The sequence below is a fragment of the Pezoporus occidentalis genome, unplaced genomic scaffold (assembly GCF_034315485.1).
Source record: "Pezoporus occidentalis ecotype Australia unplaced genomic scaffold, CSIRO_AGI_Poc_V1 ctg69, whole genome shotgun sequence".
Lineage (NCBI taxonomy): Eukaryota > Metazoa > Chordata > Aves > Psittaciformes > Psittacidae > Pezoporus > Pezoporus occidentalis.
The window spans coordinates 3,012,648-3,037,054 of record NW_026916041.1 but is presented as its reverse complement, the minus strand read 5'-3'; the positions used below and the strand labels follow the sequence as shown (position 1 = coordinate 3,037,054).

Below are 24,407 nucleotides of genomic sequence, written 5' to 3'. Positions count from 1 at the left end.
ATTCCTATTGATACAAAGATTTTAATATGAAAGTTTCATTGTTTTGAAAGAACTAAAATGCAGTACAAGCAAAAAGTAGATTTAGATGAAGACGTGTGTCTTCTGAAGAACAAGAATTGTGATTATAATAAATAGGTAATAATTGTTCAACAAGACAGCTAAATTTAAAATTACTAAATACCTATCTTTTTTTTTTTAATAACCACATTTTCATTTTTATCCTCCTCACTATGAAATTCTTCAAAATCTTAATTATTGTAAGAGACTATTAAGTACATTGAAAGGATCTGATTACTTTATACTCTGACATGGTGTGGTTTAAAATGCTTCACCATTTGCAGCTTCTTAAAGCAACATTGAAATATTCCTAGGCCTGTTTCTCAGTAAACGTGGTACGTGGTATTGTCAGAATTATAAGTTATTACTCAGTGTCACTCTAAACCTTTTACAAAGTCTAACAATTTGTTTTCATTATGGATAGCTTTCTGTGTCAGGGTGTACTCACAGATCTTGTCATACATGTATAGGATAGCTTGCTCACTCACAGCAATAACAACTCTATGTAGGCAAAAAGAGAAGCTGAAGTCACAAGCAGCTTTTCTGAAACATGCAGCTCTGGCCACTCTTAGAAACCAGATGTTAAATAAACAGGCTGCTGGCCTGCCTCAGCATAGTATTTGCAGATCCACCTTTGCAACAGTCAGAATTCAGCATCATCTTTGTTTTGAACCCTTTGCTCCACCTGCATAAAGCACACCAGATGATATAACAAATGGAAATAGTCACTTAAAATGGGCTGATCCATAATATAAGGAAAATGTTGGCTAACATATCGCTGTAGAACTTCATTATAATGCCCAAATCAACACTCTCAAACTCTGAAGAACGGAGGTGTGGATGTCTCTCCCCTTAGAGAACTTTCCAGATGTTTCCACTTTCCAGATGTTTTCTTGCATGGATTGATAAAGAAATAATCCAAGTTTGCATCACCTGCCAAGGCAGCCCTTTAAAAATAAAGATTATTCTGTATTTTCAAGATGCATTTACTGTGGTTGTAAAGTTGCAGAAATTTATCAGGATCCAAAAAGAAAACCAATCAACAAAACTTCCCTCCCTACTCTTTGGCATAACTGATATAGTCTAATTCAGTTTTCTTACTCTTGAAATCACACAAACCCACTGAAACTCGTTTATAGTTCTTAGTCTTAGAGAAGCTTTGCCATTTCACAAAAGCTGGAAAATTCAGACTTTAAAAATATCACTCTTGGCATGGTTTCCCTTCCTTTTTCTGTGGTGTGAATTATGTCTATCACTTATGTTCGATTTTTTTTTTCTTTCTTCTTTCTTTTTTCTTTTAAAGGAAGTGGGAAAGGTCATTTTGTAGCTCTTACATGCTTTTACAGGTCTGAGGAGCTAGAATACATAATCACACATACAGAGAAAAAGGCAGGAAAAAGCATCCTGGATATCATTTGTATAATTTCTCTTTACCACTAAGTGCTACAAGGAAAGAAGAAACAGCAGTAAAGTACCACAGAAGTGCAAAAATTAATCTGCTTTATCAAAGTACATTTTGCTGTGAAAGTGACTGCAGGGTTTTCCAAACCTTATTTTTGCATAATCATTCTGGTGGTTATTCTCTAGTCAGCGCAGTCAGTGGTGGGAGAAGATGCTGACTGTCAGGCCCTCTGATTGCTTCCCCAGACTTCTGCATCAGCCCAAATTTACCTGCAGACAGCCTTGTTTAGGCAGCATATCACGTGAACCCAACTCAGAAAGCAGGTTGGTAGAGGTGCTGGCAACTACAAGGGACCCATGTCAGCCAGAGGAAGGAATTTAAATCACCCACCCTTTCTGAAGAAGAAACCCACCACCATTTGTGTGCAGCTGCAGTAACACTAGCCATGGTTAACATATCTCTTGCTCTGATCCAGGTCAATCAATAGTGGTGCTGCATCGTATATACATATCTCACTTTTATTTAAATTCAGAAATTCTCAACTAGGTTCATCTGGTTTGTTTTAGGGAAACCTATCAGGCCCTTGAAAGGAGTGGAAGCTAACAATGTGGAAACCTATCTAGAGATAAAACATAACCACGGATTTTTCATGTATATGCAGTGCTACGTAGAGGGCAAAGGGAGAAGGAATGTGTTTTCCCTTATAGCACCCTTGGGAAGCTGCCTTTGCTGCCTGATTTTTCAAACTGAAGTCAACAATCTTCCTAAGAAAACAGCTATCATAATATATAGATAAGATTTGTTAAGATACCATATCTTGGCATGGTATGATTAAGACAAATTAGTCATATCTTGAGGACTCCATTATCAGCAGTAAAAGCAGAATAGTTGTAAATATAACTCCACCTATGACTAAATAAATATGCTTATCACTCCTTCAGTGCAGGGATTTAGGCAGTGCTTTTTCTATGTGGGTCTAGGTGCACAATCCAACGTTGCAATGTATTTTCTTTCAATGCACCAGGGGAAAAAAAGTAAGTAATATTCTTCCTGTGCTTTTTGCTATAAACAACATACTTCAAAGACTGCTTCAGGTTTTAAATGGTGAACTGATATGAGGAGGAAAGATACGGCAGATAGAAGATAAAAAAGTGACTGGGACTAAAAAGAAAAATAAAAATATTTTAGAAAATTGCCATACATAACTACTTATAGCTATTTAATACTTACTTCCTTTCAAATAGATTTACTTTGGTCTAAACAGATTGTAATTCTCAAAGACATGATATTCAACTTACACTTGCTATAAGTCTTTTCTTAGATAAAAAAAAGTCTTTTTATGTTGGAAAGAAATATTCTGCTTTCTCAGTTATAAACTGAACAGATCTTTCAATGATTTCTTCCCACATAAAGTGATGCTTATAAATGCCATTTAATAGTGTCTTTATATTTGGTGGCTTTAAAAAATGTCAATTTTACTGTAATGGAAAATATATAAACTTCAAGTAGAATTAAAAAGAGTGAGAGAAAATGAAATTTTATATTGAAAAATCAAGCTGTTCATAAACAACATGTAGTCCCCAGAAATCCAGAAATAATTCACAGGTACCAGAGCTCTGGATTATTAATATTAAGGCAATCATTATGATTGCCTCAGATTTTTTTTTTCATTTATTGAACTCCTTTTAGCAAGTAAATAGGCATCTGAGAGGAAAGTTTGATTTATTTTTTTATTTTTTTAAAGGGTAGCCGAAAGCTGTCTCAGACCAGAGATTTTTCTAGGAGCTACAGGAATTAGATGCTCAGCTGCTCTGGTATGTCAAGAAGGATCAAGCTTCCCTGGGTTTCTCTGAAAATCGCAGCTTAGAGAGGTACAGTAGGTGGTGGAAGTTGTTTCTGATTTCCTTTTTTTGAAATTAATTTGAAATTCCAAAGGGGTTTTCCTGCTCTTATTCTCTTTCCAGGCATCAAATTCCTATTGTTTCATTCATCATCCATTGTGACTGTGCAGTTGAGCTGGGAGCAGGCTAGAAGTCTGACCTTGCAAAAACCCATAACAACATCATCCTCACCCTCCCATCCTTCCCTCACATTACAAGCCCCTTTCCATTAGCTCAGGCAGTTTATTCAACCCACTCTACAGGAGCAAATGAGGTGGATGCAAGGCAATGGGCACACTGCCACTGCCTGGAGTAGTCCTCAGCTGGGGAACTTCCCCTCACTGCAGGTATCAGACTGATCTAGTTTAAACTAGTAGGTTTTACCCTAAAATAAAAAGTTAAAACTTGCAGCTTTAAAACAGTTCTAGCTGTAAGCCATTTCCAGTTCTCTGGAACTGGAGCTCCCTTCTCACTAGTCTTTGTGGTTGACACTGTCCTGACCTGGACACCTCAAAAACCTCCAGGAATCTCATAAGGCCACTGCAAAGTCTCCCAGAAAGTGTCTGGACTGCCCTGGTAGTTCCTTTTATGATCAAGTATGAAAGCAGCTGTTTCCAGTCTGTATCTTGCCTTTATATAATTAATTGCAATCTACTTCTTTAGGTCTGCTCTCAACAGTGTGCAGTTTCTCTTCTTGATTAAATTTGTGAATAATTAAGTATACTTCCAATCTTTGGAGCTCACAAATAAACTAGATTTTATGATTTTTCTGATGAAAAATCATGAAATCTTAGCTACTTTCTGTCATAAAATGCATCTTACCAAAATGAGTTGTTTACAGCTGTTGACTCTGATCTTACAGTGCACGACAGATACATGTGACATTTGTATATATGAAACACCTCTAAATGAAATCTGTTGTGGTGGATGCATCTCTTCTATGATTGACCTCTGTAATGCACCATCGGTCAGGTCATAGTTGTCATGAAGCATAAGAAATAGAGTAGAACCTAATCTGTGGGAAAATAACAAAGAACTTCCATATAAATAATAACTTTTTGTGGTTGTGTGAACTACCTAAGGAAATACAGTTTTAAATTGAACTGATTTGAAACAAGATATTTTAGTTAAATAATCTGAAATAAATTATGCAACTGCGAGAATGTATTTTTTCTTAAAAAGCAAATGCTCAGTTAAAATGCTCAACATTTTCTAATTTTCCCAGAACATTTCAGTCCATGAGAAGTACAGATATTCCTATTCTTGCTTTTAAGATATAGAAGTATTAAAGCTATCAAAAAATTCTTTGAAACATTAACATTATTCTAAAAATTCTTTTTCTCCATGTAATAAAAAAATTCTGTTTTCACTATATTCTGTTTAATAGCAAAGTTAAATTAATAAACCTGATGCCATTTCATTAGAGCACTTACTTCAGCAGCATCTTTGCAGTAAACCAATAAACCTACCAGATTCTGTGCACACAGCAGTCACTTTGTCTGTGCACATCAGGGAACAGCAGGAGCCCAACTGGTCCACTGAGGAGGATGAGGTGCGAGCTAAGAGCAGGCATGTCACAGGCAGGGCAGTGCCCTCCCTGACAAAGGCACAACCCTACTGAATCAGGGCAGGGTGTCAAGAGGGACAGGGTTCATCAGCAGTCTCAGGCAAAGTGAGGTATTGAGTCAAGTCTGGGGTGAGCCATGGGATCTCCTTAAGGAAGGCAGAAGGTGTGACTGGAGACAAGGCAACCTACAGTGCAGGTGCAAAGTCTATCCAAGAAACCTGCAAACCAAGACAGCCTGTCTTGTCCCTTCATGTGCTTCTTACTAGGTGATGGTCACCTAATCTAACACCTTAAACAAGGGTATCGTTTAACGTCAGTTTTGTGGATCAAGAGGTTTTTGCAAACTTCTCTTAAGGAAAATATTATTTTAGAGCCTTCTTTTAAAAAAGTAAATCAGTTGAATTGGTGATATACAGTCCTCAAACCCATCAATAAACAGTACAAAGAAGTCTAGCCAGTTTCTCAAGTTCCCTTCCTTTGCCGGGGCTTGTGTATGAACACTTGGCAATGCACAGATCATTGGGGAAAGATAAAAGGTCTGACACTGATTGATAAATTAAAGCTCTCATCTCTCAAAAAATTTAACTCATAAAGTGATTAAGAGCTTCCCTTGAAAATTCTCAGAAAATTAACTTTTTAGTCAAAGAGTAAGTGCAGTAATTAGGGGTATTAATTAATACTTTCTTTATGAATAATTAATAGGATGAATCACTGCAAATCTGAGTGCAAAACTGCAGTTTCAACCAAAACCATCTCACTTTTATGCTAATAATAAAGGTTGTATGACATTACACCTAATCACAGCAGGTCAGAAGACTCCTGTGTGCATGGTTTAGTAGCAATATACAGAACAGGAATTGTCACCAGGCTAATTTTGTGTAGAAGAAACCACAGAGTGGAATGCTGTAGTATAGGTAACACAGTCTAGTAGCTAAGCCTGAGCACATGAGCTACTCTTGTGCCCTTTTGTTTTTTAAGGAAGCAGGGCATGCTCAACTTGACGACCTGACTTGTGCTGTTGCTTCTCCCCCTGAGTTACCAGCAGTGTATTTGTACTTCTCTGAAGCATGAGAAGTGCAATGTAAGCTGAAACACAATAGTATTCTCTCCCCTATGCTGTGAAGGAGTAATTACAGTACATTTTTGCTCAGTAGCACTAGAAATATACAGCTGTAATGTGTCTAGCTTTTCTTTATGCTTTTTAAGCCTCAACTTGTCTCCATCGGGTCCTATTATATAGTCTCTGATCATGTTGATCATGCACTTCAAGGATGCAGAGAGAGGTGCTAGAAACCCCAGGTAAGTAGTCAAGGAACAACCTGTTTCCACATTCCCTTTGTGCTGTCAGTTACTGCTTAGTTATGCACTGAAGGGAAAAACAAGAATAAAAAGTTTATGCCCTTCTTAAAAGAACAGCTATTGTTGTTTAAATACTCTTGTGGAAGTCATGTTCATTATCCACAGAATGCCTAATCCCTTTCTGAATACTATTCAAACTGTTGGCTTTTGTCAGATAACTCATGGAGAAACAAATGGCATTAGAATTACATTTACAGCTCAGGGAAGCTGGCCCAGATTCTGCAGTTCGACATCGTCTATTTTAACCAAAAAGGACACAGTAAGAACTGAGAGCTGAGGAACAGTTTCTAAAGAAATGCAAAACATCTTCATTTTTGTATTAGTATTTTTTCTTTTTACTCAAATTATAAAGCTGGGCATGGTTACAAACCTGTTACGTCCTTCTGAAAACTGTTACCTCTAATACTGTTTTAGCTGATAGGAGTCTGAACAGAAACTTTTGTAGTACATATGTGAGCATATGAGCATGAATATATAGTGCAACAAAAGTTTAACAGAGCAATATAAAAACCAAGAACAGTACAGGTTATTAATTATCAAGGTTTTATTAATATGTGAATAGGTAGGCCTTTGAAAAAAATCCCACGCAAAAAAGGCCAGTGTCTTATAAAAAATGTTGTACCTTTCTCCTACTTGCCCCTTTTTATCCTCTTCCACATGGCTGTCCCTGTGACAGCCAAATGCTTGGAGTACTACCTCACAGCAGCAAGAATGCACAAGATCTCTGTAATGAACATAACTGCTATTAAAAAAAGAATCTCATTGCAGTTCATGCACAGCAAGTTTATATGAGGCTGTAGTTATATCCTTTGTAATATTCTGCCCCCACTAAGGGGCAGAAGGACAAGGAAAGATGTCTGTAAGGTTCATAAAGTTCTGGTAGGGGTGCATCCCACAGCCCTCATTGTAGGGGTTGCCCCCAGGACTCAGCCCTTCCTTCCCTGGAAATGACTCTGTTGGCCAGTGCAGATTGCTTTTCAGCCAGGTTTGCAGCTGGGTTACAGGACTCCTTTGGTGTTGCTTTACTAAGCAAAGTGTCTCTGACTAAACCAGAGGTGAACTTAAAATTCAAAGGGAAAAAAGAAGTCTACACCACTTTTATGTTCATTTCACAGTTCATGGTGAGAAATCATTCTTATTTTTCAAGCTCCTACAGTGCTAAGCTGAGAAAATCGGCCTTCAGTAATTTTCTTTTAATTGGGAGCCCAACAGTACAAAGATCGCAAAGGCTGGGTTATATTTTGAAATAGCTGCAGCTAGCACTGTGGCAATAATTGAGTCTAGGTGTGACTAAAGTATAGTCCATTTAATGGCAATGATAGGTGCCAAAGTCTGGCATCCTTTCATAGGTGATAAAAGGATAACTTAGCACATGCTACATCTAATTCTTTTTTTCAGTGGGTAACATAAGATCAGGTTTAGTTCCTACTTTAGTTAATTGCTACAGAACTCACCACTAGTTTTATTGCTGCCAACTTACTTTTCATAAACTTGTCCAACTAGCTACTCCCTCAGTCAAACCTTTTGTTTGCATTCTTCATCCCGTTTTACTAGCATCTTCATCTAGTTATTCTATTAAAACACCACAGTTAAAACTGGAGGCCCTATTCAGGAGCCTAACATCCGCATCTATGCCATTTCTAATGTCCTGAGTAACTGAAACATCCCTTGTTACAATTCCAAAACAGACACACCAAGGAAGCAAGATACCTGCCTAAACACAGCATCTGGAATTATTTTAGTATCACCTCCCCTTTTAGATTCTCCACAAAGGCATAGGGCTCACATAGTCCTGTCTATACTTGCCAGTCCCAGGTGGATGTTTCAGTTAAGTGTATGGTATTACTGTTGACTCCAGTAGGACACTCAGTACTTTCCCAAGTCAAACCATTAGGACTACAAGCACTGAAAGACTTACGTGATGTATAGATGCCTCAGTTCAACATTGCAGTCCTCAAGATGTGCCCTAAACTGTAGTCCCATCCATGCTGCTTTGGTTCAGGAGGCAAGAAAATGGTCAGTCTGGACTTTGGCTAAATTGCCTTAGGCTTAACTCTGTGTGTCCTGTTTATGCAGCTCATGCCCCCAGCTCATCTGTGTGCAGACAAGAACTTATATTTTTGTTAGGACTATCTCAGATATGTCTTGGATGTTCTACTCTGGATCCTGCACAAAATATAGATTTTTATCCAGAGGCGTTTTGGCAATGAGACAACCTCTCACTCTGCCTTCCAACAGCCTTATAATCTTTCTTGAGATACTTACCCGTGTATTGTGCTCATTGGGCCAAACACAACCCAGATATGGAACAGGAGAACCAGCTCCCCTTATTGCCTCACAGACTGAGTCTCCAACTGCTACCTCCCTGATGCAGAGCTGCAGAGTTTTCTGATAGGACTCTGATTCTTGCCATCTGAAACTGTGCTTTGTGTGAACTAAGCACGCATTGTCTATGAAGTTCATCCTGAACAGTCTAAAAGAAAGCAATCTGAGCATGACTTCAGCAGCTGCAGGATTCTACTGGGAAAAGAATGTTCCTGCTTCAATAAATTATCATAGTGAGAATCTGTGTTGTATATTCACAAGAGATTCTAATGATAAAGAATGTATATAAGATGGGTGTTACGTGAGGATTCTAGCATGCTTTCTGAGTGTCTTAAGTATCTTTTTAATGTAGAATTTATGGACGTCATTTCACTATAACATAGAATCATGGCATCATAGAGTAGTTGAGGTAGGAAAGGACCTCTGGAGATCAACTTGTCCAGCCACATTATGTGCCACTGAGGCACAACTACACAAGTAGGTGCAGGGAAAATCTTGGCCTTCCTTTGCACCATGGATAAGCTGAAAAACCATAGCTGGCAGCCTTTGTACTAATGCTAGCACCAGGAGAGCTGTGGAGCACACTGTGAAACATAAACTAGCACAAACACACCTACTCCTGTAAAAAGCAGTATAGGTGTGTGGCTACCACACAGTACCTGTGTGGTTATACTGCTTCTACGTCTCAGCTGAAGGATCAACACAGACTACAATGTTAGATATATTGGCTCATATCTTTAATAGCTTACAGTTCTCCCTGATGCTCTGTTATTTTCTGTAAATGTGCTTAATCTTTCAGCCAGGTGTTCATTAAGCAACCTTCCTGGGAGGAGACTGCTGCTGCTCCTTCTGTTTGGAAGGATCCATATTAAGTTCAAAGTAAAGACTTTGTCTGAGAGATTTAGCCTGCAGGGATTTTACGAGGCCAGGACCCTATTTAGTCCTCTCAGATTCTTGCTGTTACCAATAGGAAAAGACTGTGAGACATCTAAATGGCCTCCTCATGCTCTGGATTCCCCATCCGTATTCAAGAAAGGAGTCAACCTTCTTTTGTCAGTGCTTGAGGTCTGTAGATGAAAAACAATCTACACAATAATTTTTAAAGTGGAGATCATAAACTCTGTGAGTATTTTAGTCCTCCAAACACAGTCTCATATGACTTCACTGAAAAAAGTGAAGGTTCACATACCTCAAGGAGATTTCCCTGGCCAGTGGAAATGGGATCTCCTCCATCTGCAAGTCTTTGGGTTGTGCGGGAGTGAGTGTGCACATACCCACTCACTCATGCTCTTCATTCCAAGAAAGATGCCACTTCCCTTCATTTCTCTTCTCTGAAAAACCTTGTCATTTAGCAGATGAGACAAAGCACACACAAAAGGAGGATGAAGGTAAAGGGTAAAAAGCTTGATCTTGTCCCCTATAAAAAGACACCTTTGACAACTGCTCTCTGAGGAAGCTGCTGGAAACCTAACATCTGCTTGGGTTCTTCTGTTGAGTATGCCTCCCCAGGTAAGATCCTTTCAATGCCCATTCAAGTTTCAGTGCTCTGTTAAGTTGCAGTCGCACCAAGTTTTATATCCTCCCTCCACTGTGATCCGCCATGTTCCCGCTGCAGCAGCAATACTAGCAACAGCAATATGACTTATAAATCCTTTTTAATTTAAGTAACATGATAAATGCTGCTGTAACTCCTCATAGGGTGAACACTGATCACAGTTTCTGCTGAAGAATCCAGCTAGAGTAGACACCAGAGATATTCATTTAATGACTTATATCAGCAGAGTTACCCCAGGGATGAGTTTGGTTCTTATTTCCCACATTAGTTGTCTCTAGTTGAGGGGAAACATTTCCAATTATCTAAAACACAAAGCAATGGAAGTATTTTTTTTTCCATATATGCATAGCTACACATCATAGATATATTCACATACAGTAATACACCACAGAGTGGTCATGCAAAGCTTATTCTCCATTACTTTAGACTGTTAAATATATGTACCCAGGATAGCATCAGAAAGATTTAATGAAACCTTTAGAAACAATTTTGCTTGGTTAGTCGGATTAATATGGGATGGATGATATGGGAACTAGGTTTTCTGTTCAAATACACTGTGATAGTTGTGGATTAATTCTGTTCACACAAGTGTGGAGCAGCAATCTTTCTTTAAGAGGTTAATCAAATAAGTACTTACTAAAGCAACCCCAAAAATACGTATCAGTGAAAAACTTTTAGCTTTTTTTTTTGCCAAATGAGTTAATAACCCCACCATCCAAACCCTAACAACTATTTATTTTGTAGTAGCACTGCAATTTTCCTAGGCAGTTTCTCAGAGGATTTGCTTACCAGTTTTCCAGAACTGGTTGTTGTAAGGGCATGGATCACCAGAATAGGGCTGGAAATGCTGTACACAGCTGCCTTCACTTTCTCTCTTTCTCTCTCTCATTCTCATGGCCACAACATTTCATTGGTGAGGAATGCTCACAGCTACAGTACCAACATGTCAAGTTGTGCTGGTTTTAGTTAGTGTACAAAATCATTCTTGCATCTTTAGTCATACTCTCTCTAGGAATAGACTATCTGAAGTCAGGGCTGTCCTTTGCTGGCTGTTAAGACTGGCAGCTGCTGGCCAAAAGAAATATCTTTTCTTATAGTTCAGGTTGTCCAACTGTTTTTGTGTGCACACATACTGCCCTTCCTCTTGTATGGGAGCCTGACCATATGTCCTGGTTTCAGCTGGGATAGAGTTCATTTTCTTCCCAGTAGCTGGTGCAGTGCTGTGTTTTGGCTTTAGTCTGGGAACAGTGCTGATAACACACTAATGCTTTAGCTGTGGCAAAGCAGTGCTTACTCTAAGTCAGGGACTTTTCAGTCTCTGATGTTTTGTCAGTGGGTAGGGGCACAGGGAGCTGCGAGGAAGCAGAGACAGGACACCTGACCCAAACTACCCAAAGGGGTATTCCATACTACAGCACGTCATGCCCAGTATATAAATGGGAGGGAGTTACCTGGAAGTCCCAGATTGCTGCTTGGATCGGGTTGGGTATCAGTTGGCGGTGGTGAGCAATTTTTTTTTTTTTAATTTTCTCTCTCTCTTTGTTACCTCGCTTGTTATCACCATTATTATTATTTACTTTTTTTTTCAATCATTAAACTGCTCTTATCTCAACCTATACATTTTTTATCTTTTTTCCAGTTCTCTTCCCCATCACACTGGGGCATGGAAGGGGTGAGTGAGCAGCTGTGTGGTATTTAGTTGCTGGCTGGGGTTAAACCATGACACTATATAGAGGTGTTTTTTTTTTTTGATGTGTGGCTGCTGGATCTGAGAGGATAACTTTGGTGAGTTCTTATGATGCAGAAGTCCTACAGCTTTAATTAAGGGAGGATAAAAGCCAGAAGTTTTGTAGACATGGGACAAGATTGCTGTCTCAGATTAAAGAATTTATGAGATAAAATGTATATTCAATTGTTTGCTTTGGAGACACCCTTTAGGACTATTAAGGCAAAGAGACAGGATACCATTACTAATGTGAAAAACTCCTCCACTCCTCTAATAATTTTGCATTATTTTTATAATGATTTTCCCAAGATTTTCCCATTCCCTAATGGCAATTAATGAGGCTCAGGATGGATCTTCATATGATCAAATAAAAAATATTGCAATATAATCTTGACTACAACTTAATTGCATTAATTATATTTTCTATATTTTCTTATTCATAATGCAAAGGGTTAAGAACTTCTCTGTTCCAAAAAAATTTGTAATGTATTACTCCTTTGCCCATAACGTGTTCAATTATTTGATGTTTTATCCATCTAAGACTCCAGGATGCACTTCCTGCTTATTCTTGGCTGACTGATGCCTTTATTTCAGTAATAATTTCCCTCATGCCCAGTATGATCCAATACAGAATTTCAGATTATCAAAGTGATTTTTTTTAGAATATTTATTATGCAAGATCTTGACAAAAGTAAAGTAAATGAAATTATCTTACTTTGTTAACCTTTTCTTCTCATATCAGATATATTCCTTATTTAAATTTCCTAGAGTAGTGAGGATTCTTCTGAACATGGAGATTGGAAATTTTTGATGTTCTCAGACTACCTTCTCTACTAAAAAAGAATTAGAAACTATTTTAATTGGCTACTGTTTAATCTGTAACAGGGTTCTTTTTGGGTAAGAAATTAGCCCTGTATCGTGCATATAAGTAAGTTGTACCTAAATTTCACAAACTTGTGCAAAATCTGATATAGCTGTAATAATGACAACACACAAAAATTGTAGAAAATTATGTACCACACACACATTTCAAAGTAGGCTTGCTTCCCAATGTAATATTGGCATATTATATTATACAAATATAATTTTAACACATTCTCGTAGACTTTGTGGGCCAATTTGCCTTAGTTTGTTTGTATAGTAGCACCTTGTGAATGCAATAATAAACTATGAATAAAAAAATGTATTTGAATACCAAAACCAATAACAATTCATAACTTATGTTCATACTGCCTTAGTGATACCTGAAACTTAGAAACTTCCAAGATCAAGAAAATTCATTCCTCAAATTTGACGAAATATCACCACTGAGATCCTCTCTCTCACACCCCACTGAAGAATCCCCTCTTTTCATGAAGTTTGTCACATTTCTTCTCAGTCATCTTTTAACACATGACTGGTCCTGAAATATCTCAAACTGTTAAGATAATAGCAAGATTTACCACATTTTTCTCCATCTTGCTTACTCAAGATAAGTATTCATATTATGGATCGCTGTTTCTGTTTGTTCTGCTTGGAAAATTTGTGAAGCACGGTTGTATTGCAGAGCTTTAGATGGTATTTTTCCATGAGAGAAAAGCATTTTTCCTGGAAAGCTTTTTAAAGTCACACTTTAACAGAAAAAATTACAAAACTGAATTAGTGCACAAATCAGAGAAAATATTTATTTACAGACATGTAAAAATTATGTTACAATATTTTAAAGAAAACTGTAATGAGCCAACAATCTGATCTACATGGGCAAACCCTGACTGTTTTAATTCTAACTTGCAGTGGCACCTATTAAAAATATGACTGCTTACAAGATTGTAGCTATCTACATATATTAAATACAATAATTTTTCAGAACTAAAAATGGATCTACAGAGAAAAATAATAAGAACCACAGCATGTCATACAAGAGTTACAAAAGTAAAAATATTTCTTGATCCAAACTTTAAAGCTTTTTAGCAAATATTTTCCATTCATGCAGCTGCACAGGTTTGAAACAAATATCTGAACAGAGCATATAGGCCTGTGTAGAAAGTGAGTTGGTTTAATTCAGAACTGTCCATAAAGGATTTTATAAGACTGTTGACTACCCAAACCGATTGATAAGATCCTTTATGTTTCCTACTCTTTAATATTGCAAGGGATGAGCAACATTAAGAAACCCCACAACTGACAAAACCCATGTAAAACAAGTATAGGTAGTAATGGCAAACAACACCGAGCATACTGCATACATGAAAAGTAGAGAACTATCAAGCTTTGTTGAAGCTACCAGCATCCTCTGTAGTGATTCGAAGCAAACATGCCATTAAGAAACCTTGTTAGTAATTGACTGCATGGCACAACAAGCTTTTGGCTTGCAAATGAAGTAGTGCCTCAGGGTCTTATCAGAGGTGTCTTTTGCATTCAAAATATATTCAGGACTTAAACTGTCATGTGAAACAGTGTTAACATCATGATGGTGCAATCATTTCTTTGAGTATATAGTCTAAGGGTAATGATTGGAAAGAATTTGTGAAAATCTAATAGAGTGCTCTTTTGTGATTAGTAGCTCATTTGGAATGGAGGTGCTGAAAAGATGAAAACACCTAGCTGTTTCTCATATGTGGTTTATTAACATCAACATCAGAACTGATCTCCTTGGATGACATTCTTCATCTTTTAAGTCAGCCAACAATTTACATAATTGAAATGGGCAAAATGCCTGTTGAGCTGCTAAGGTTTGGAGATCTTTTTTTTTAACTGTCAGCCAAAGATGGAGATCCCCAAATGGCAATTTCTTTTACATTTTTTTCAGTTAGAAATGATCATAAACTATATTAATATACAGATAGTGGAAAAATATTTCACCCTTTGATTTGACCTAACATTTCACTTAAACAAAAGTCATATTTTTTGCTGTAATTTTCTGGGAGAGTCGGTGTTGGTGGATTCTGAAGCTGTGAATTTTTAAGCTCAGGCATAGCTACTTATTCTGGTCTTTTCTTAATTAAGTAATTAGGTATTACTCAGCACTTAGGTAAACCATGTAACTCCACACACAATAGACAAGCTAAATATAAATACACAAACAGAAGTGTGAGTGCTATGTTACATAATCTACTGAAGAAAATTCCCACTCAGTAATAGAAAATTAAATTCAAATACATGCTTTTCTTCCAAATATGTGAAGAATATCGACCTTTCTTTGATGGTGGTCCCCATGCTAGAAACCTGATTGGAGACCTTGAGCTCCCACCTCCTCATGCACCCACTGTTTGAGGTGAACCTATCATCTCAGAAACTACTGTTTTTTTTATAGAAATTGAAAGGCTGATCTATTAAAAAGTCCCTCTGGTACCTTTATTTTTCTCTTGCTTTCAGCCTACAGAGAATGATTGAAAGGGCAAGGCAAGGGTTCATCCTCATGGTGCTTGAGGCCACAGATTTCAGTGGATGCAGGAGCTCTGCCTGGCAGACAGCTGGGTCTGAGCTCCATTTGACTGCTTAAGGTACTTTTTAAATTAACACCTCTCCATCTTTGAAGGCTGTAGCTATTAAATAATTTTTTTCTCCTGCAATCAATTTTAAAGAAATGTCTCTTTTTATAGGAGTATATCTCATGTAAATATATAGGTAAATAAACATCTATTCCTTGATTTCTGTCATCTGCAGTGCTAAGGAGGTCTAGCTTTAGGATGGTGAACAAATGGGTACTTTCATTAAAAGAAGACAATTTTGTGCTAATATCATATATGCTTTGATACCCTTAATATCTCAGTAACACAAGAGAAATAATGCATCCATTCTGATTGAAAGGAAATATGATTTATTAAGAAATTCTATACTGAGATTCCCCCTACATCTGTAATAATTATCCCAGCTGCAGGCTTTTAGGAGGGTGTTAGAGGTCTGGGAGTGCAAATACGACTGCCAGAAAACAACCCCAAAAGTAATCAGTAGGCTAACTCAGGCTGATAGATATTGGCTGTCTATAATTAATTTACCTGGCTAGATAGGAGACTGACTTTCATGTAAACATAAGGTAGCAACAAACTGGCCTAAAAGACTTGCAGGAGCAGCTGTAACAACTGTCTGATGAATGGCATCACAGAGAGTGCTTATCTGGAGAAAGGGATTTACAGGAGGATTCAATTTACAGTTTATCAAGGATTGCTCTCTTATTTTGACTTTTTCACTTTTTAGCAGCTATCCCTATTAGTAAACATAATTATTTCCAGTGACACATATAATAAATAAAATAATGGAATATACCATATAATGTATTAAATCGTGACACTGATCATAATGGTCTTGTTTGAATTAATCTGTAAATAAAGAAGTGCAATATCACCTGACTCTAAATATGGTAGAACAGTAAAACATGCTAATCATAAAAATAGCTTTTAGAAATATACATTTGTATACAGTGTTTCCCACACCTGTTAAATATGTCCATATTATTATGATACAGTACATTGGCCTTTAAGACATCAAAATTAAAAAAATAATACCAATAATTAGCCAGAGAAAAAACACATTTACAATCTAAACCATAAAAATCTGACAATTGTACAGCTTAGAACATATAAGAAATGGAGTTTCTAATATTTGAACAATAACGTCCATTTTAATAAGTAAATTGAGTTTTCATACAAATTGAATCAAAGGTGTTGCTAGCCAGTAAGAAACCGCAGTTCACAATTTTCTGTGGGGAAGTCAGTTTCTCTTCTCAGTCTTCAGGGAGTTCACATGAGATATCTCATCACTTGATCTGTAGAAACTGAGAAATGAAATGTTCACTTTAGTATGAAGGCACAGAATTTCTTCCAGCAGAACCTCAAAAGGAAGCCAAGACAACAGGGGAAAAGAGGGAAGAGTATGACTTGACTCTTTCACAAATCAATCAAATACCAATATCCATCAGACTTTCCCACCTTAAACTTTAGAGGGCTACAAGAAACTTTATGTACCTGCATCAGTTATCAATCAGGACTCTGCAATGATCTTTTAGACTGCATGGCCCAAAATTACCACACTGAATTAAGCAAGAGCTGTTGAGTCTGAGGTATACTTCCCTTTAATAATGCTATGCAAACAACTGCTGAATAATTTCTACTTTAGCAGTGATAAATGTATCTTAACTGCTTTGCAATGAAATGCTTTATTTGCATAATAGCATTCAATCTAAATAACCTGTGTGTAGAATTCTTTTGTTTGATCCCATCACACTATTTTTATACCTTTTCTGGACCATTTACATTGTCTGTGTGCTTTCAACAATGCTTATAGTTACCAGATTTATGGATCTTCCCTCAATGGCTTCCCCTTTGACATCTATTTTATTGTTTGTGTGTACATGCCATAGGCTTTAATTGTAAATGCTTTGATTTCTCTTGTTGTTTTACCAGCCACAGTGTGAAACTGCAAAAATCCAGTGTCAGCCAACACTTTTGAGGGTCATTCTTCCAGTAGAAGCTGGAGGCAGGTTGCATCTAAAAATCTAGGAGTCCTGCTATGTGGCCCCTTCATGCTACCAGCTTCAACTAAGCATTCAGTGGTGCTGCAGGGGAGCACAAGATACACCAACTCCATCTACCCACAAGAAAACTAACACCAATTTCCCAATCACATCTGTCTGTAAGACTGACAGTAGAAAATGTTAACAGAAGTAGATAGTTCCTTTTTTTTAATTGAAATTTTCAGCCTAAGTTGGTTCTTTTTACTTTTGACATGAAAAATATCTTTCTGCCAATTTCTTCTTCACATTTTTTTTTCTCCTTGTATCATTTTCTATGACTGAAACTGAAAACAGCTGACAAAACCTGCTGCACTTCTGATCAAAACCTGATATCTTTCCAGAGGTTCTTTTCAGCCAATTTTCTCCTTTTTCAGTAAGTTTTAAGTCTGCTATTTCTTTCACAGAAAATTAAAAAAAAAAAAAGTTCTGTTAAAATTTCCATTTATTGAAAACCTGGTTTTCCAATGAAAAAGGTTTTATCAGAAACATCACTGCCCTTCGAAGCAATCAGCCATCAGACTTCCCCCTTGTTGCAAAGGAAGCACCAGATGTCTGGCCATACTCTTCATGGGTAATCAGAATTAAGGAGAAATGCTCATGCAAGAGATTCCAGAACTTTCTTCTTCCATTTAAAATATCCTGAAACTCTTATTCTCTACTTGCATAGAAAAAAATCTTCTCTCTCCCATATTTTTAGCTCCTGATATCTGGACAGGCGTAACTATATGAAAAAGATTTTTAAATTCTCCCTTTAAGTCTGAGAGATATGTAATGGTTGTTAAGTAGCTATTCAAGTTAACAAGAAGTAAAAAAAAGTCCCACTATACATCCTATTACCTCCAGAGAGGGTTCCTCTTTTCTAGCCTTTTCTTCACCTACGCTTTGCTGTTCCATTATGCCATTCTAAAAAGCAATAATTATACATCTAAAAGAGAGACAGATTTTCAAGGTATTTATTGAAGCTTTTTCTCTGCCATAAACCTTTCAAGCATTTACCTGTCACCAACACCAAAAAAGCTTCATTAGGCTACTATTATAAAGTGTCACTGCTAACCATCTGGCTCCAACTCATCAGTGCTGTCCTTTAGAAACAATGATACAAATTTGCTAACCCCACCAGTCCAAAATCTTGCGTTTTCCTTCAGAACATGCTTGTTATTTGCCTCTTAAGACAAATAATTTTAAAAGCTGACAAGAAACTTTAAAATCCAAAATAGTCAAGCTTTTATTTTCTATAGAATGACAGTAACCCAGGGCTATGATTAATCTAGCGTAATGCACTACTAATTTTATTCTATTTCTTCTGAATAGAGTGCAATTTATCATCTGGCTTTATGGTAACGCTGATGATATTAAAAAACCTCATAATGACTAATGTATTTTTTTTTAAACTTTTCATTTTCTTCCTGTTTTACATATATAAAAAACATCCTGACACAACAAGGATGAACTGAATTACATTTAAGCCAGCAATATGTCTTTTATTTGATGCAGTTCTGACAGAAAACCACTTTAGAATGCATGATTTGAACATAATGCATTTTAAGAACTGAATATCCCAACTGAGCATACAGTCTTGGCAGCCATAGACAATATCAGAGAAACAGTATATACTGTCCTAATTGCCATCATAATCTCTGAAAAAAGCTGGAGATAGGTTGTGGAATATTTATTGGTTCATTTTCCACTTGAAATTATTTTTGTTTTTTTTTTCCCTACCTAGGCGGCTTTTTCAGCATGAGCTCCTGAAAACAGTCTTAGACATAAAACCGCATTTCAGTCTTCCAGAAATGGTCTTTCTACTGTTATTATAGTTCCAATATGATCCTTCTAGCATTTTTCCAGACTCAAATGATATTAGATTAAATTAATTTTTACTTTCTACTTTTATAAAGTATATAACATTGGAAAGCCAACATTAAATATTAAACACCTCACTAAATGAAAATGCAGTTCTACTTCAAACTATAATCACTAAAAATGATGGCGTAAATCAGATAAAATTCAGTGAAGATCTGGAGTTTTCCATCTTGTCTTTTAGAAGTTTAACTGTTATATCACTTAACTCCCCTCAAAGCCTAGATAATTCCAGTCTTTACATCTGTAGATCTTTAAGAATGCCCTACATGTAAAGGACATTTTTTATGGGAAAGCCTGGCCATCAGATCACCTGCCAGGGGACAATTTCCTTTAATCTTGGTGCTTCTGGTCACCAAGGATGACTCAATAGGAATAGATCGTGTTCTGTATTTCTCCTAAAAGTTTTTTATGAGAAGGTAAGCTCAGTGTATGGTAAAGACCTGCAGACACCATCCTTTTCAAAGGAGTGGACCACTCCCCAGCCACCCTGGGCAGCTGGAAGCTATAACAGTGACTGTTTCTGTGGCAAGGGGGATGCTGCTGTCATTTCTAAACTTGCTCAGGTGGACTGTATTTGTCTCTATAAGTCTACATAATACCAGGGAACAGTATTACATATCGTGCCTGTGAGCACATGTCATGAACTCTGAGAGTGAGCAAATCAACATTCTGACCAATGAGTATCACACCAATAAAATGAAAGCTTATAACAAAATTGTTTTAACACACTCTACTCAGATCTCTTGTTATCTCAAGCCTTCATGCCCCAGCTTGTCTGTTAGAAAGGACTGCCATGGTTTAACCACAGCCAGCAACTAAGTACCACACAGTCGTTTGCTCATCCCACCCTGCTGTGGGTTGGGGTGGAGAATAGTAAGAAGTTAAAACCTGCAAATTGAGTTTAAGACTTGAAATAAAGTCCAATATAATAATAAAATAAATAACAAAATAATAATAGGAAGAAGAGAGAAAGAGGAATGAAATTCAGGAAACACAGGTGATGCCCAACACAATTTTGCCTGTCCCTGAGCAGTGATAAGTGGCTCCTGTCAACTCTTCCCAGTTTATATACTGAACATGATGTTCTGTGTTATGGAACATCCTTTTGGCTAGTTTGTCATGGCTATATGTCCCTTCTCAGTGACAAAGCACAGGAAATTGAAAACTCCTTGACTTAAGGTGAGCACGACTTAGCAAGAACGAAAGCATCAGCTGTGTATCCCAGCCAAAACCAGGACACAGGGACATGAGTTCTAATTTCTGCTAGTTGAATCCAAACAGGGCTCAGCCTCTTCCCTGCTCTGGTTTATTTGTTCTTCCTTACAATGCTGAAAAAGAATTGTACATAACCACGGGATATGTTCCCTGCTCCCCATAAATTCCTAGTTTCCTTGTCACAGGCTTTATCAGAAAAGTTTACTTGACTTTCTTTACCATGCTCATCTTCCAGACCTGGATGTACAGGAATAAATCTTACTGCCTGAGAACGTAAATTCAGCGTGTGTCCTTGGAAGGGAGTATTCAGAATGCGTCATGACTAAATGACACAAAAGATATACATGATTCACATCTTCCCTTGTAGTACATTAATAAAATGTTTAGACAAACGTCCCACAGGTTACGGATGTTACAGAATTTACTGTATGGTTTACCCCACAATAATTACACGCAATAAGAACATCCAGTAAGCATATATATAGAAGATGTTAATCTGACAAAACACATCTGGTTTTAAACAACTGACTGCTCTGAATATTTAATTTTTATAACATTAATCTTAGCAATTCCCAGAAAATGCAGCTAAGCAGTAAATGGATAGAGGATGGTGCACATATACACATGAGCTTGAAACCCAAACCCTCAAATGTCCTTCCTTTTGATCTCCTGCTTCTTTTATTTTGCCAGACAAACTCATCCTCAGGACTGGGCTTCTGGACTCTGGCCTGAATTTAATAACTATAAGGGAGGCATCTGAAGCTAAATTGTGACCAATTAGCTTGGTTTCAGATAAAATTGCATTTCTACCTCTGTCAGGGTCCTATTGAGTAGGAGATTTTATGCCTGTCACCTTCCCAGGTTGCTGCTGGTGTCTGACTAGGCTCTGGCAGTGAGTTATGTGAATGCCATACATCGCTTTCTGCAAAACAAGTGCAAGCCCATTAAAATGCAGCTGATGCACTGTCCTTTTGCTCAAAATACTGGCCTTCATACTAGCACTACCTCAAACTGCAATTGTAGCATGATTGCTTTGATTGCATCTGATGCTGCCTCCTACACTACAACTGAGTATACTGACTCTAGGTCCACAGATGCCACTCCTGTCCTCTAGGATGACATACTTTGTTTCATCTGTAATAATTTCTTCTGATTATGAAATGTACTTTCTGGACAGCCAAGGAAGTGAAAAAAATGAGTCTGACTGCAGAATTAACTTTTTTAAAAAAGAAAACCAAGTAATAGTTAGCTCTTATTGATCCAGATATTTCTCTAAAGTGAGAAAAAAATCAGGATGCATTAAAGGTAGTAGTGCAAATTGCCATTCTGTTTATTTTCTGTGTCTAGCTCAAGAAAATACCCTTCCTTTCTTTCAAGCAAGCAGCTCACTCTGAGTTCAAATGCTAGTAATTTATGTTTGTAAGGCACCATGGGGGCATGCTCTTCTGTTTGCTTTTACACAGCATTCATCATCAGGAATGGAAAACCACAAGCAATGAACAGGGCTTAGCGAGGAACCTTGAGTTTGCGTTAGCTATTGCGTTGAATTCACAGTGTGTTCATTTGAGATACTCCCTGTTGTTTGTCCCTTGATTTAAGGCATGAAATCTCTGATAAAGTAACAAGTTATATAGGTGATTTAGTATAATGACCCCATATGAAATGTAAATGCTCTGTTCAGTAGGTGTTAGCAGGGGAATGCGAATGTGGTTATTGGGTCTGCTGCCATCATTTGTAACACTTGTAAAACATGACAGACAAAATTATGACATTAAAGCAAAACTTTTTATAACAAGCTAGTGATGGAATATTCACCACACATAACAAATAGGAGGAATTGTAGTGTTTGGCAAATATTAATAAAGAATAAATAAAGGAAGCAGTTGCACCTTCTTTAAACCTTTCTTTAAATGATGAACCCTAATCATAATCTACTGTACACTGTCAATCATACTTTAATTGCTGAAAACACTACAGAATCTTCTATTCAGTGAAGTTTAATTGCTTTGAAGTGTTTAGTATTTATGTGAGTACATGTGAGAATGGCTCTTTTACACATAAGTGAAAACAAACATATATCTTCTTTGTATTAAATGCTCTGTTTCTCTTGTTTGCCTGATAAACATCATCAGGAAGAATGAGATATCCATATCAACATATCGGTTGGTCCCTAGACCAACAGATCTTTTCTTTCTCAGAGTCCTGTGTAGGCAGATTTGTGATGAACGCTGCTGGTGTAGTGGCAGAGACAGGATCTAATATTTGGAGAATGCCAGTGAGGACATGCTGCAGTTGAGATGATGGTCAGGTGTAAGGCTGAAGGAATAACTTTGGGTTTAGAGTCACCACGGTCACTTGAGAGCTTTGTTGAGAGGGACTATGAGAGCAGCAAGGAGGAGGCAGGAAAGATGTGGATCTGCCCATCTTGCTTTACCCTGTGGATTTTCCTCCTACTTGACTGATTTTCACAGCAAAATGTTCCTCTACAAAGTCCTTCATAGCAGTAGAAGACTCAGGGAATAGTAGTGTAGTTTATGTTGATGGTAGGAGGGATCTGAAGCTGGAGGCATTGGAGCTTCTGCAGAGCGGGCTGCAGGATCTCAAGCAGGAGAACGTGGAAGAGGTGGGAAATTGGGAAGGTGGTGCTTTTGCAGAACTTGCTGCCCTGAAGCCTGTACCCAGAATTCACTCACAAGTCTCCCTCACAGAAGCCATACTACCACCAATACTCCATTTCATGTTCTCTCTTGGCTGATAAAGCCAAACCAAATGCAGTAAGGTGTCACTGATGCTGTTCGTGGAATTCCCTCAGCTTGTACCAGTATGCCTTAAGAGCAATTCATCACCTTCTTGGGATCCAGTGCCAAATATAGCAAAGGTGAAGATGTCCCAGTTTCCTTTAACCCTGAATACAAGTGGATATTTGCAGTGATTTCCCAGAGGTATGACACTCATTGGAGACAACTAGGTGTTTTGTACTTTTTTGGATTGGGTCTGTTCCATGAGAAGAAAATCTAACTGAGTCCTAGCAGGATCCATGGTAAGGATTGTTCTTTATCATTCTGAATGCTATGAAGGAAATGGCTTTAGGATTCAGGGTGCTGTCAGAAAGCTATAGAATAAAATTCCTATTGAATTCCTCTGCTCAATGTGTGGACTAGGAATTCCCCAGTGTGAGGTGTTGGTTCAATTAGTATTAATGCTGAAGGGAATAATTCCTGACCTACCAATGCCAAGGGTACAGGTTTGAAAACACAGCTTAATGTATAAAGGAACTACTAAACCTTATACCCCGAGGCCACTCATTATGTTTACAATGTAAGTAGCGTATTTTTAAAATACAAGAAAGTAGAAGCTTACTGGCAGAACTGCTTTAAACTAATTACACAGAAAGCACCTGTTAAACTTTCCCAGTATTGCTGAATTAGAGTTTAGAGAGGTATCAAAACCCAAAGTGCACTGATGCAGGAAAAAGAAATTGTATGCAGTGATGGTAATGAGATCAGGAATGTCCTATCTAATCAACAAAAGATTCTTCAGTTACTTGGAGGCAGAAGTTTTACTCAACATAAAGACTAGGTGGAGTGAGGTAAAAAGCAAAGTAATAGGGAAGAAATAGGCAGGAGGGTTTGGTGGGGGAAGCAGTTGGAAACATTTATGATGAAAAGACAGAGATACTGGGAAAGCTCAGGGTAAACCATAGGAAGGAGGAGGGGGATGAGACCAATAGCAATGCACAACAGATACTTAAATGTTAGCAATAACGTACTGAAATAACACAGTCAACTAAACATACAGGATGTAGAGTTACCTGTGAAAGACTGTTACCTTTGAAACACCTGGTTTGGGAAAGTGATCCAGATGGAAATGACAATGGTAGCTGAACCTACTTTAAACAGGTTTTGCTTGTTACTTTCCTGCAAAGTACTTATGTGACTGATAAGTGCATCGTAGTGCTTTTTTCTTTTTT

General features: G+C 37.5%; 1 protein-coding gene across 6 annotated transcripts in view; it reads right to left on the bottom strand.

Moving 5' to 3' along the window:
- Positions 1-479: 479 nt before the first annotated feature.
- Positions 480-24,407, bottom strand: part of RALYL (RALY RNA binding protein like) — a 396,968-nt gene continuing 373,040 nt past the window's right edge. For 3 of the 6 annotated variants that reach the window (XM_062641599.1, XM_062641600.1, XM_062641595.1), the window contains one exon: positions 15,290-16,624. In XM_062641599.1, coding sequence (XP_062497583.1) covers positions 16,590-16,624 — 35 coding nt within the window. In that variant the 3' untranslated portion in view covers positions 15,290-16,589. Of the gene's footprint in view, positions 1,352-15,289; positions 16,625-24,407 lie in introns of those variants that run through there. The other 3 variants (XM_062641598.1, XM_062641596.1, XM_062641597.1) reach the window with 2 other exon arrangements.